Below are 15010 nucleotides of genomic sequence, written 5' to 3' on the forward strand. Positions count from 1 at the left end.
CCCCCTCCCCCTCTCTCCCTCTCGCTGTAGCCCCCTCCGTCACAAAATGGAGAAAGGATAAATGAATGACGACGAATTTTCCCCGTTGAGTTGCTGGCAATGCAGCGAGCAGCCATCTTAAACGGCCCTGGGGGCTAGCACCCCCTCTCTCATGGACTACCACAGGCGGTAGAGCTGCTGCCTCACGGCACCAGAGACCCGGGTTCGCTCCCGACCTCGGGCGCTGTCTGCACCAAGTTTGCACGTTCTCCCCGGGACCTGCGTGAGTTTTCTCCGGGTTCCCCGGTTTCCTCCCGCACTCCAAAGACATACGGATTTGTACATTGGCTTCTGTAAGATTGTAAATGTGTAGGATAGTGTTAGTACACTGGAGTGCTCGCTGGCCGGCATGGACTCGGTGGGCCGAAGGGCCAGTGTCCACACTGCATCTCCAAAGCTAAATATCCAGGGCTTGCGGGGGAGGGGGGGGTGGGGGGGGGAGGGGACACACACACACACACACACACACACACACGGCCATTGGCATTGAGGGCAACACAAGGGGCCGCAGCTGAGACTAGAGGGGCTTCCATCGACTCTTCTACAGTGGACGTCTCCGCTGAGAGATCAGCTTTGGCCACCAGAGATACAGCGCGGAAACGGGCCCTTCGGCCCACCCAGTCCGCGCCACCCAGACCAGCGCTCGCCCCGTACACTAACACTGTCCTACACGTACACGCTGGGGACAGTTTACTCGTTTTACCGAAGCCAATTAACCGACAAACCTGGACGTCTTTGGAGTGTGGGAGGAAACCGGAGCACCCGGAGGAAACCCACGAGGTCGAGGAGCGAAGGTACAAGCTCCGTACGGACAGCGCCCGTGATCAGGATCGAACCCGGGCCTCTGGCGCTGTGAGGCTGCACCACCGTGCCACCCCCTTCCTGAGGATACAAGTGATCACAGTGGCGCTGCCTCACAGCGTCACCCAGGTCCAATCACGGCCTCGGGTGCTGTCTGCGCGGAGTTTGCACGCTCTCCCACGTGACCGTGCGTGGTTTTCCTCGCTCACTCCAAAGACGTGCAGGGTTTGTCGGTTAATCGACTTCGGGTAAAGATCGTAAATTGCCGCCGGTGTGTGTTGGACAGTGCCCGCGTGCGGGGTGATCGCTGGTCGACGCGGGCTCCGCCTGTTGCCACCCATCCCCCACATATCTCTAAACTAATCTTTAAAAAATGCAGGGACCTCCGTCGCTTCTCCGACATCTCGCAGCTGACACTTTCTTTCCGCGTTTGGCTTTCACAGAAGCCGGGATTTGACGTTTCCAGGAAGGAAAACCGGCCGGTGTTGCAATCCGAAGGCAGCTCCGGACAGAGCAAGCCGGACACTGAGGTGGAGAAGCAGAACAAAGGTATCACCCACCAGGCGTCACCGGGACAGGCAGACCGACCGAACGACCCTCCGGTTTAAAAAGTCCCGGCCTTAATTTGAAAATTAAGGCACAGAAGTTTAGGGGTAACATGAGGGGGAACTTCTTTACTCAGAGAGTGGTGGCTGTGTGGAATGAGCTTCCAGTGGAAGTGGTGGAGGCAGGTTCGATTTTATCATTTAAAAATAAATTGGATAGGTATATGGACGGGAATGGAATGGAGGGTTATGGTCTGAGTGCAGGTAGATGGGACTAGGGGAGAATAAGTGTTCGGCACGGACTAGAAGGGCTGAGATGGCCTGTTTCCGTGCTGTAATTGTTATATGGCTAATTGATCTTAAATTATTCATTCCAGGGATTTTTCTACCAGTTTCAAAAATAAAAGTTTATTCGGAATAAAAAAGCGAATAAAACAAAAAAAACGTGCAGGAACTCTTCATGCATTTTCAGTGTATTTGCATTCAATATTGTCAGGCTGACACAGCGGGTCAGAAACATAGACAATAGGTGCAGGAGGAGGCCATTCGGCCCTTCCATCCAGCACCGCCATTCAATAGGATCATGGCTGATCTTGCAGAATCAGTACCCCGTTCCTGCTTGCTCCCCATATCCCTTGATTCCGTTAACCCTAAGAGCTATATCTAACTCTCTCTAGGATAGAGATTGGAGCTGCTGCCTCACAGCGCCAGCCACCCGGGTTCGATGTGTGGAGTTTGCACGTTCTCAATAGACGATGGGTGCAGGAGTGGGCCATTCGGCCCTTCGAGCCAGCACCGCCATTCAATGTGATCATGGCTGATCATCCCCAATCAGTATCCCGTTCCTCCCCATATTCCCTGACTCCACTATCTTTAAGAGCCCTATCTAGCTCTCTCTTGAAAGCATCCAGAGAACTGGCCTCCACCGCCCTCTGAGGCAGAGAATTCCACAGACTCACAACTCTCTGTGTGAAAAAGTGTTTCCTCGTCTCCGTTCTAAATGGCTTACCCCATCTTCTTAAACTGTGAACCCCTGGTTCTGGACTCCCCCAACATCGTGAAACATGCTTCCTGCCTCTAACCCTTAACAATCTAATGTGTTTCAATGAGATACCCTCTCATCCTTCTAAACTCCAGAGTGTACAAGCCCAGCCGCTCCATTCTCTCAGCTCCATTCTCCTGCGACCGTGTGTACCATATACAACATTTAATAAACACTTGGACAAGTACATGGATAGGACAGGTTTAGAAGCACAGGGGCCAAACGCGGGCAGGTGGGACTAGTGTAGACGGGACAGGTTGGTCGGCGTGGGCAAGTGGGGCCGAAGGGCCTGTTTCCACGCTGTGTCACTCTGTGACTGTGTGGCACATTACTGCAGTGGGTGGATTTATTGGTGGGATTTCATCCCTGATGTTTATGAAATATTTTCGACGGAGATACTGTTTTTTTGAGCGGACGATGTATTATCTGACCCGTATCTGATCTGTCTCGCTTATCTGATCTGTCTCGCTGCTACAGTAGGTGTGGTGCCACCGAGAACAAAGTCCCCGCCAGAGGAATCATCTCCCTCTCCGTCCAGCCAGGCAGCCCGGACCGGCGATAAAACTAACGGTGACCTGCTGGCACGGGTAAGCTGTAACATGGCGTCACAACTGTTCATCACCGCAAGCCGCCTGCAGTTAGCTTTTCCCCTCGAAACGTGATATGAGACAAGAGGCGGTCAGTGTTGCCTTCCGGTCGCGAGGGCGGGGGCCCCCAGTGGGGGTCCCTCTACGCAGGGATCCTCCCCCTCTACATCGGGGACTTGGGGTGGAGGTTACTGCACCGAGCACCCTGTTTGAAGAATGGTTTCGGCCCGAAGCGTTGCCTATTTCCTTCGCTCCATAGATGCTGCTGCACCCGCTGAGTTTCTCCAGGAAATAGGCAACGTTTCAGGCCGAAACCCTTATGGGTTTCGGCCCGAAACGTTGCCTATTTCCTTCGCTCCATAGATGCTGCTGCACCCGCTGAGTTTCTCCAATATTTTTGTGTACCTTCGATTTTCCAGCATCTGCAGTTCCTTCTTAAACTCCCTGTTTCGCTCGCGGTTCGCAGACTCGCCAGCCCCCTGCCACTGTTGCGGGCGGGAAGAGTCTGTGTACCACGTGTGAGGTTGCAGCCCCTGTTCCAATATCTAAAGGGGCTGCTCCTTTGCCTGCTGGCTGCACTTCACACCCACCACCCTCATCTTCGGACACCCCGTGTGTAGGGGAGAGGGTAGGAGGGCCGAAGATCTCCTGGTCGGGTTGCTCCAGGGCCTGGCCAAGCTGGCCATCCGCGGGTCACGGCGCCAGGCGGGAGGGGGGGGGGGGGGGGGGGGGGGGGGGCTCTGCCCGAGCCGGCTGCCTGCCTGAGTGGTTTAATTAGAAACCGGAGCACCCGGGGAAAGCCCCACACAGGTCACGGGGAGAACGTGCAAACTCCGTACAGACAGCACCCGTGGTCAGGATCGAACCCGGGTCTCTGGCGCTGTGAGGCAGCATCTCTACCGCTGCGCCACCGTGCCACCCCGAATTCTCTCTCCCCTCACATGTGTATTAACTAGGACAGAGTGAATGCAACAAATGTGCTAGATAAATAAAAGTGACTTGACTTGACAAATAGATGGAGTGGGGGATCTGGTTCATCATAGAAACATAGAAAATAGGTGCAGGAGTAGGCCATTCGGCCCTTCGAGCCTGCACTGCCATTCAATATGATCATGGCTGATCATCCAACTCAGTATCCTGTACCTGCCTTCTCTCCATACCCCCCTCATCCCATTAGCCACAAGGGCCACATCTAACTCCCTCTTAAATCATCCAGAACGCTGTAGAAAGGAACTGCAGATGCTGATTTATACCGAAGATAGACACAAAGTGCTGGAGTAACTCAGCGGGTCAGGCAGCATCTCTGGAGAGAAAGGATGGGCGACGTTTCTGGTCGGGGGGGCCTTCCTCAGACCCTGGTACCAGAAACGCCACCCGTCCTTTTTCACCAGAGATGCTGTTCCCCGTGTTTGCTTTTTCCCCCCTGCCCGCCCGCCCTCCCCACCCCCCCCCTGACCGTGTGGTGTCTTGTGCCCCCTGGGCAGGAGTGGGCAAGGGTCAGCCTGCCCTCCGGCGAGGCCAAGTCCAAGATGAGCGTGGAGGAGCAGGCGGAGCGCATGAAGCGCCACCAGAACGGCTCGCTACGGGGTCACCACAAACGCCGCAGCCTCACCCTGACCTCCGGCCAGCTCCTCAACATGGACGGCAGCAGCCCCAGGCCCATCGGCCGCAGAGTGACGGTATGGCACTGATCTCCCCCCACCCCACCCCCCATCCCCCACGCTTTCACACACACACACGCATAGAAACATAGGTAATAGGTGCATGAGGAGGCCATTCGGCCCTTCGAGCCAGCACCGCCATTCATTGTGATCATGGCTGATCGTCCCCTATCAATAACCCGTGCCTGCCTTCTCCCCATATCCCTTGACTCCACTAGTCCCTAGAGCTCTTATCTAACTCTCTCTTAAATCCATCCAGTGACTCGGCCTCCACCGCCCTCTGTGGCAGGGAATTCCACAAATTCACAACTCTATGGGTGAAAACGTTTTTTCTCACCTCAGTCTTAAATGGCCTCCCCTTTATTCTTTATTCTCACACATTCACTCTCTCTCACACCGGCACACTCTCACGCGCACACACACACTCTCTCTCACACACACACACACTCTCTCTCTCGCACACTCTGTCAATCACACTCTCTCTCGCACACACACACACTCTCCCACACTCTTCACTCTCCCCCACACTCTCACACTCTCAATACCACTCTCAATCTCATTCCCACGCTATCCGACTCAAGCTAGAAGAGAGGAGAGGCTGGACAAGCCTGGCAGACGGCCATTGGCTTGGTACAAATGTAAATTGTCCCAAGTGTGTGTGGGATAGTTTGTGTGTGGGGGGATCGCGGGTCGGCACGGACTCGGTGGGGCCGAAGGGCCTGTTTCCGCGCTGTATCTCTAAAAACTGAAACTGAAACTGAAACGCTCTGCCGTCTCCTCGCCGCGCGTGTAGGTTCCGCGCCGCAAGACCACGGAGATCGACATCTCGCAGCTGGAGGCCGCGGTCAGGGGCGACTTCACGGGCAACTATCACGAGACGCCCAGGGACGAGATCGCACGGCTCCGGAGGATGGACATGGAGCCAGAGCACTATTCAGTGGACATCACCAAGGAGGTGAGAATGTCGAGGCGTAACGCTGAGGCGCTGGTCAGGACGCATTTGGAATACCGCGATCCAATCTGGAGGCCCATATCTGAGGAAGGGTGTGCTTGGCTCTGGAGAGGGTCCAGAGGAGGTTTATTCCAAGAATTATCCCAAGAATGAGTGGGTTAGCATACGATGAGAGTTTGATGGCACTGAGCCTCTACTCGCTGGAGTTTAGAAGGTTGAGGGGTGGGGGGGACCCCATCTCAGCCTTAAAAATATCCATGGCCTTGGCCTCCACAGCCGTCTGTGGCAATGAGTTCCACAGATTCACCACCCTCTGACTAAAGAAATTCTTCCTCATCTACTTTCGTAAGGTGTATCCTTTTATGCTGTGCCCTCTAGTCCTAGATTCTCCAGCCCCACTAGTGGAAACAACCTCTCCACATCCACTCTGTCCAGCCCACGATGAGCAACGGCTCGAAGCCAGTGTTTAGTTTAGTTTATCAATGTCACGTCCACCGAGGTTTACAGGTTAATAGACAATAGACAATTAAGTGCAGGAGTAGGCCATTCGGCCCTTCGAGCCGGCACCGCCATGGCTGATCATCCCCAATCAGTACCCCGTTCCTGCCTTCTCCCCATATCCCCTGACTCCGCTATCTTTAAGAGCCCTTTCTCGCTCTCTCTTGAAAGCATCCAGAGTAATCAGTTCTAGAAGCAGAATTAGGCCATTCGGCCTGTCAAGTCTACTCCGCCATTCAATCATGGCTGATCTATCTCGCCCTCTCAGTACCCCATTCTCCTGCCTTCTCCCCATAACCCCTGACACCCGTACTGATCAAGAATCTATCTATCTCTGCCTTAAAAATATCCACTGGCTTGGCCTCCACCGCCATCTGTGGCAATGAGGAATGAAGGAGGACCCGGCGTGGTGGGACCACCGAGAGGAGGGGGGGGGAGGGGGGGCAGACGGCAGAACAAAGGAGGACCAGGCACGGGATAGTTTGAAATGTTGTCAGTGCCCTTTAGGTGGCAACCATTCGCATACCTTGGGTATAAGCTAAGAATTTCACTGTGACTTGTTACATTTGACACTAAAGTATTAATTAATTCATTCATTCACTCATGCGAAAATAAAATAAACTAAACTGCTAAAAAAAACTATGTAAAAAATCTATGTAAAAAACCTATGTAAAATTTTTTTTTTAAATGATTGCCTTTCTCTCGTTTAGTTGACCACACCAGACAAAGTCTTCATTCCCGAACGTTACATTGAGTTTGAGCCGGAGCTTCCACTGAGCCCTGAGGAGATGAAGGAGAAGCAGAAGAAAGTGGAGAGGATCAAAACGCTCATCGCAAAATCCAGGTACCCACCCACCCACCCACCCACCGGGCCACAGATCTGCAACACACAATGTCCAGCTTTGTTCAATTTAGCGAGGAACTGCAGATGCTGAGTTCAACCGAAGATAGACACAAAAAGCTGGTGTAAAGGGCCTGTCCCACTTACGTGTCCTTGGCATGCAAATTACGCAACCTCGGGGTCACGTTGAGGCGCGATGATCCCGCGAAGGTCGGGCGCGATTACATGCATACGCAGAGCCGTGACGTAATTTGAAGATGGACACAAAGCTGGACTAACTCAGCGGGACCGGCAGCTTCTCTGGAGAGAAGCAATGGGTGGCGTTTCGTGTCGAGACTCTTCTTCAGTCTGAAGTGAAGGGTCTTGACCCGAAACGTCACCCATTGCTTCTCTCCAGGGATGCTGCCGGTCCCGCTGAGTTACTCCTGCATTTTGTGTCCATCTTCAATTTTCTTGGCCCCGCTCTGGGAGTAGAAGTGGGGGCGGATCCGGATGAACAACGGCCGTGAGCCCCAGGCCGAGCTCGGCGATCGTTTGCCTGCTTCTGCTGCTGTTGGAGATGAGACGTTGCGTCGCGCCAGGGTCTTGGGCCTGTCCCACTTTGGCCATCAGTTCCGCGACAGGCTGTTAGCGCATTAAGATTTTGTTCACTGCAAGAATTTCGTAGCCCCGCACGATGTCGGGACCAGCCCCGCACATCTCCATACCCCTCCGCGCTTCTAAGTGGGACCGGCCCCGCGTGGCCATACGGTGCCCGTACGCCTCAAGGGACCACGAGGTCGCGTAATTTGCAAGCCAAGGACGCGTAAGTGGGACAGGCTCTTAACTCTAGGTGACGTTTCTGGTCGGGACCGTTCATGCTGACTGGTTTGCACGCATTAAGGCTTTTCACTCACTGTACCTCGGTACACGTGACAATAAACTAGACTCAACTAGATGGGACATTGTTGGCCGGTGTGGGTAAGCTGGGCCGAAGGGGCCTGTTTCCACGCTGTACCACACTATGATCATGTTGGCAGCCTTGCCAAGGTCTTCTTCTCTCGAGTCCATCTTCCATGTTACAAATGTTGACCTCGCTGGCATCGTCCGTCCTGAAAAGGGCGCAAGCTTCCGGCGACAATCAGTGGGAGCCGTCACTTGTCACAATAGATGATGGTGGTGGCAGAATTAGCTCGAGGTACTTCCAGTTTCCAGCCCCGCGACGTGGACCCTTCTGCTGTGGGGCCCAATGTAGATGGAGTCAATGAGAGAGGGATAGACACAAACATCTGGAGTAACTCAGCGGGTCAGGCAGCATCTCTGGAGAAAAGGAATGGGTGACGTTTCGGGTCGAGACCCTTCTTCAGACAGAGTCGGGGGAAAGGGAAACGAGAGATATAGATGGTGATATAGAGAGAGAGATAGAACAAATTAATGAAAGGCATGGAAAAAGGTGATGATGACAAGTCAAGTCAAGTCAAGTTTATTCGTCACATACACATACGAGATGTGCAGTGAAATGAAAAGTGGCAATGCTCGCGGATTGTGCAAAAAAAACACTGCAGAACAGAATGGAACAGAATCACATATTCACATATGACAAATTTGTGGAAGAAAAAAAGAAAAAAACAGCAATTTTAAAAAGACACCACTCACCAGTAGAATAGTACAGTAAAGCTTTTTATGCCCCTGTCCCACTTAGGAAACCTGAACGGAAACCTCTGGAGACTTTGCGCCCCCACCCAAGGTTTCCGTGCGGTTCCCGGAGGTTGCAGGTGGTTGCCGGAGGTTGCAGGTAGTGGAAGCGGGCAGGGAGACTGACAAAAACCTCCGGGAACCGCACGGAAACCTTGGGTGGGGCGCAAAGTCTCCAGAGGTTTCCGTTCAGGTTTCCTAAGTGGGACAGGGGCACAAGTCCCTGGCGAGATAGGAGTTTCCAGTCCTAATGGCCTATGGGAAGAAACTTCCCAGAAACAGGCCATTGTTAGCTGTGGAGACTGGCTTGTGTGATGGAGAAAGAGGGTGAAGGATTTTGCTGCTGTCCTTCGCTCTCGCTGGCGTTGGGCATGGTGGGAGGGTGAGAGGGGGGCAGTGAACTGTCCTCACCACACTGTCTCGTTAGTTTGCAGAACATTCTGCCCTTGATGGAGGGTCTGAGCGACACCAACATGGACCCCGAGCTTCAGCTCCATGAGCAGGAGAAGAGGATTGAGATCTCCTGTGCCCTCGCCACCGAGGCATCACGACGCAGCCGACTCATCTCAGGTAAAGCTCACAGCGGGAGCTGGTATTGCTCTGGAGGTGACGTGTACCTGGACCGTCTCTTGGGATGGCATGGTGACCCAGTGGTAGAGTCAATGAATGAATGAACACCAGGTTGATTCCCGGGATGGCGGGACTGTCATATGCTGAGAGAATGGAGCGGCTGGGCTTGTACACGCTGGAATTTAGAAGGATGAGAGGGTATCTTATTGAAACATATAGGGTTTGGACACACTAGAGGCAGGAAACATATATGCGATGGTAGACAAAAGTGCTGGAGAAACTCAGCGGGTGAGGCAGCATCTATGGAGCGAAGGAAATAGGCAACGTTTTTCGGGACAAAAACCCTTCTTCAGACTGGTGCATCAGTCCCAGCATCTGCAGTTCCTTCTTGAACAACATGTTTCCGATGTTGGGGGAGTCCAGAACCAAGGGGCCACAGTTTAAGAATATGCGGTAGGCCATTTAGAACGGAGATGAGGAAAAACCTTTTTACCCAGAGAGTTGTGAGTATGGAATTCTCTGCCTCAGAGGGCGGTGGAGGCGGGTTCTCTGGATGCTTTCAAGAGAGAGCTAGATAGGGCTCTTAAAGATAGCGGGGTCAGGGGATATGGGGAGAAGGCAGGAACGGGGAACTGATTGTGGATGATCAGCCATGATCACATTGAATGGCGGTGCTGGCTCGAAGGGCCGAATGGCCTACTCCTGCACCTACTGTCTATTGTCTATTGAATTAATGAATGTCACAGAGCAATTCATTGCTTGCGTACCAACGGTATGCAGTAGTCGCTACATAAAGGGCGCGGACAAAGTTACAAAGTATCAAGAGTTGTTGCCTTACAGCGCCGGAGACCCGGGTTCGATCCCGACTACGGGTGCTGCCTGTACGGAGTTTGCACGTTCTCCCCGTGACCTGCGTGGGTTTTCTCTGGGACGTTCGGTTTCCTCCCACACGCCAAAGACGTACATGTCCAGGTTAATTGGCTTGGCATAAGTATAAAACTGTCCCTAGTGTGTGTGTAGGATAGTGTTAGTGTGCGGGGATCGCTGGTCAGCGCAGACCTGGTGGGTCGAAGGGCCTGTCCCCAAACTAAACTGGACGAAACTCAGTGGGTCAGTCAGCATCTGCGGAGGGAATGGACGGGTGACCCTGCCCCGCCCTAACCTCTCTTTTCCGGATTTTTTCCCCCCCACCTCCTCTCCATTCCATCAGTCTGGAGAAGTGTCCAGATCTGAAACGTCAACCTACTCATTCTCACCACAGATGCTGCCCGACCCACCGAGTTCCCCTCGCACTTTGTGTGAGGAGCAAGCGCGGGTAGGTGGGACTAGTGTAGATGGGGACATGTTGGTCGGTGTGGACACGTTGGGCCAACGGGCCAGTTTCCGCGCTGTATTACTCTGTGACACGTTACTGCCCAAAGTACAGTTGAAGTTTATGCCCCTGTCCCACTTAGGAAACCTGAACGGAAACCTCTGGAGACTTTGCGCCCCCACCCAAGGTTTCCGTGCGGTTCCCGGAGGTTGCAGGTGGTTGCCGGAGGTTGCAGGTAGTGGAAGCAGGTAGGGAGACTGACAAAAACCCTCCGGGAACCTCACGGAAACCTTGGGTGGGGCGCAAAGTCTCCAGAGGTTTCCGTTCAGGTTGCCTAAGTGGGACAGGGGCATTAAGGACTCTGGTGCAGAGAGGTGGGGGAGTGAAGGTTTTCAAAGTCTGCTCTTGTCATGAAGTCTGCTTCATTTGTTCCACCCTCTCATCCCATTCAGTTCCAGTATTGGATGCATCCAGTCCATCAACACCTCCATCTTCACCCCTCCCATCAACACCACCACCGGTCACTGTCGGAAGCCATTTAATGTGTGTCTGAAGAAGTAAGCATTGTCATTTTTAATTTACTTTAACTTGTGTTGACTTTATTTGCCTGCCATCGGCAGTTGTGACCGACACGCTGCTGGTGGCTCTTATTCATCGGCTCACTCACCCCAGCGATGTTGGATCACGAGTTGTCCCATCCCATCTCATCATAGCATGTGATTCTTAATCATGGCCCCCTCTCCCCCTCTCTCCCCCCCCCCACTAACTCTCTCTCCCCCCCCACTAACTCTCTCTCCCCCCCACTAACTCTCTCTCCCCCCCCCACTAACTCTCTCTCCCCCCCCCCACTAACTCTCTCTCTCGCCCACTAACTCTCTCTCCCCCCCCCCACTAACTCTCTCTCCCCCCCACTAACTCTCGCTGACTTATGCCCCTGTCCCACTTAGGAAACCTGAACGGAAACCTCTGGAGACTTTGCGCCCCACCCAAGGTTTCCGTGCGGTTCCCGGAGGTTGCAGGTGGTTGCCGGAGGTTGCAGGTAGTGGAAGCAGGTAGGGAGACTGACAAAAACCTCCAGGAACCATACGGAAACCTTGGGTGGGGCGTAAAGTCTCCAGAGGTTTCCGTTCAGGTTTCCTAAGTGGGACAGGGGCATTACTGCCCATGATTAGCAATGTTACAAAATTATGAGATTTTAAAAATCAAGTCTGTAATTTATCCCATCAGATAAAGCATAAAAATAAGTTTAATTTGACACATAATTCACTTTCATATCTTCAGTATTAAAAAAGTTATGGCCATTTTCATACTTGGAAATTGGCATCTTGTTCCCTATTGCTTTTTCATTGACTTAACTCAAAAGCTGTGATCGAGAACATTTAAAGGCCGATAACTTTCTTAAAATTTAAGAGAACTGAAAGAAATTATCAGTTATTATAGATTGAAGCATTCTGAAACAAATATGAAACAATCTTACTTAGATGACTTGAAATTAAAGCATATAATTAGTTAGTTACCTAATTGTAGCTAATTACAAAATTCAATTACTAGATCTAAACATCTATCCATTTCTTAAGAATAGATTAACATTTTTAAATAGCCTAAGTGTCCAAATAACATTCACACAATAATTCAGAATATAACATAATTTTTAAATCTCATTGTCATGGGTTTATAGGCCAAATGGAAAGAATTTAATGTTTAATACCTGTAAATTAATGGCCATTTAAATCAACTTGCGAGTGGGATTTTCTGGAACGGGACCATTTGGAATGTTCAGGGTGCGGTGAATTTAGTCCCCCATATCGGCAGCAAATACACTGCCGGTTCGTTCGGGGACTAAATCACCGTTTCGCAACTTAAAATGTGAATTAAATACATCTTAAGAAACACTTTTATACGTAAAAATAAACTACTTTCTTTTACCTGGTCCTGCATAAACTCCGGCCCCAGTTGTCGGCATTGACGGCTTCAGAAGCTGTTTTTAAGATCATTCCAGCGATTAACTTGTCGGGCGAATTTTTTTAATAAAACACACAGAACGGCCGTAGGAACGATTCTTTACCAAAATCTTGCACTCCAACAAAATATAATTCAGGACCAGGTCGGGAAAAAACCCCGTTTTAACCCCGCCCCCCCCCCCCCATCAAACGCGCCAAAATCGCGCACACGGCCAGTGGCAGAATTACAGCGCCGCTGAAGGTAAGTTTTGTAACATAACTGCCTATGATGCCTCCTGACATGTAGGGCAGCAACTAAGGTCCGCCACTCCTGTGTGTTCAGGGCTAGCTTCTGGACACTACCCCAGGTCAGGTCCATTGTTTTAATTTCCTCCTCTACACTTCGACGCCAGGTGGTTTTGGGTGTCCCTCTTTTCCTTTTCCCTTCCAATGTCCAGTGCAGGGCTATTCCTGGGATGCTGCCTGGTTCATTCATCCCAGCATCCGTCGATGGCCCTGGAAGTCCATCACGCCCGGTAGTGTTGATTCCTTGTAGGTTAATTAGCTGCGCTAATTTGTAAAGTTGCCCCTAGTGTTTAGTATGGTGCCAGTGCACGGGGTGGTCGCTGGTCGGCATGGACTTGATGGGACGAAGGGCCTGTTTTGCGCACCGTATCTCCAAAGTCTACAGAGGTTCAAGGGACGTGCTCTAATTGGCCTCCGTAACATTTCCCCTGGTGCCCAGTGAGTGGACGCGGAAGTTGGGATAACATAGAACTAGTGGTCGGCATGGACCCAGTGGGCCGAAGGGCCTGTTTCCGTGGTGTACGTCTAAACGAAACTAAATTAAACTAAACTAGCCTTTCTGTGTAGGAAGGAACTGCAGATGCTGGTTTACAGCGAAGATAGACACAAAATGCTGGAGTAACTCAGGGGGGCAGGCAGCTTCTCTGGAGAGAAGGAACGGGTGACGTTTCGGGGTCAAGACCCTTTTTCAGACCCGACCCGAAACGTCACCCATTCCATCTACCCAGAGACGCTGCCTATCCCCGCTGAGTTACTCCAGCATTTTGTGTCCACCTTCGATCAAAACCAGCATCTGCAGTTCTTTCCTACACACGGGCTGTTGCGTTCACTGCTGCTTGAGTTGAACAGGGGGTCCAGGATAGGGAATTGGATATCGCTGCCTTCATCACTGAATCCTAAACATTGCCAGGTGCTGGCTGACGTGCATCATATAACCTCTCAGCCTGATAAGCCGCCGACTCTGATTGAAGACTGCTGATAACTTCAGCTGAAGTCTTTGAACTCAGTGGGCGTCAGCCATGACTAAGTGGTAACAGTCTCGGTTTGGTTTCAGAAAGACAAGCGCAACCTCTAGGCTGATGCACCCAGCGCTGTATTGAAGGACTCTTAGATAGAGTGGATGTGGAGAGGATGTTTCCACTAGTGGGAGAGTCGAGGACCAGAGGTCACAGCCTCAGAGTTAAAGGGCGTTCCTTTAGGAAGGAGATGAGGAGGAATTTCTTCAGTCACAGGGTGGTGAATCTGGGCGTGGGATTCTTTGCCCCAGGAGGCTGTCGCGAGGGTGTTCGAGAGATATTAGTTTTCCGCTTTTAACCTTATTCATTGATTCTTTTTCGCAGCTCAAGCTCTTGCTGCCATCAAGTGTCACGGGTCAACGTACTGAAGGCAGGCCCTGTGGGTAACGACGCTACAGTCGGGCGGGAGTTGACGGGACGGCGAGTCTGATGGTGGAGTGGCCGAGAGAGCCAGGAGTGACCAGGCCCGAGTGGCTCCTCTACAGCAGTATCCATCGAAGAGACTCTTATTTCACTTCTTCGAGCGATACGTTTTGCCTTTAACTTGACTGACTGAGTTCCCACGAGGAAGGAAAGTCGGCACAGGACTTCGTTTTGTGTTTTACTAAAGAGGGCGGGTGGCGCAGCGGTAGGTAGTGCTGCTGCCTCTCAGCGCCAGAGACCCAGGTCCGATCCTGTCTGTACGTTCTCCCCGTGACCTGTGTGGGATTTCCCCGCGGGCTCCATTTTCCTCCCCCTTTAAGGGCTAATTGGCTTCAGTAAATTGTCCCCAGTATGCGCGCGTGTGTGTGTGTGGGTGTGTGGGTGGGTGGGTGGGTGGGTGGGTTTGGGTGTAGGATAGAACTGGTGCTCGGGGGGATCGCTTTGTCAGCGTGGACTCAGTGGGCTGAAGGGCCTGTTTCCGCACTGTATCTCTAAAGTGTAAGGTCTAAAGAGTTGGGCCAGGCGTACCCGATGCAGCGAGCTAGGCAGACCCAACCACCCCGACGTTGACCAAGCCAGGCGTTGGCAAGAAAAGTCAGCGGTACATGGGGTGTAATTTGGGCAGTCACGGTGGCGCAGCGGTAGATTTGCCGCCATACAGCGAAAGCAGCGGCGGAGACCCGGGTTCCATCCTGGCTCGGTGGGCCGAAGGGCCTGTTTCAGCATTGTATTTCCACACTAAACGTGGTTGCCGTGTGTTGGTGACATCCTATCTCTGGGGTCTTATCCAAAGGCTGTGGTTC

General features: G+C 52.2%; 1 protein-coding gene across 8 annotated transcripts in view; it reads left to right on the forward strand.

Moving 5' to 3' along the window:
- The window catches only part of plekha6 (pleckstrin homology domain containing A6), a 206347-nt gene extending 191807 nt beyond the window's left edge, over nt 1-14540 (forward strand). For 7 of the 8 annotated variants that reach the window (XM_033042855.1, XM_033042862.1, XM_033042861.1 and 4 more), the window contains 8 exons: nt 1284-1389; nt 2905-3014; nt 4499-4693; nt 5469-5630; nt 6836-6969; nt 9068-9210; nt 10975-11079; nt 14109-14540. In XM_033042855.1, coding sequence (XP_032898746.1) covers nt 1284-1389; nt 2905-3014; nt 4499-4693; nt 5469-5630; nt 6836-6969; nt 9068-9210; nt 10975-11075 — 951 coding nt within the window. In that variant the 3' untranslated portion in view covers nt 11076-11079; nt 14109-14540. The remainder of the gene's footprint in view (nt 1-1283; nt 1390-2904; nt 3015-4498; nt 4694-5468; nt 5631-6835; nt 6970-9067; nt 9211-10974; nt 11080-14108) is intronic. The other variant, XM_033042859.1, reaches the window with a different exon arrangement.
- Nucleotides 14541-15010: the final 470 nt, after the last annotated feature.

This window comes from Amblyraja radiata, chromosome 24 (assembly GCF_010909765.2).
Source record: "Amblyraja radiata isolate CabotCenter1 chromosome 24, sAmbRad1.1.pri, whole genome shotgun sequence".
NCBI classification, from domain to species: domain Eukaryota; kingdom Metazoa; phylum Chordata; class Chondrichthyes; order Rajiformes; family Rajidae; genus Amblyraja; species Amblyraja radiata.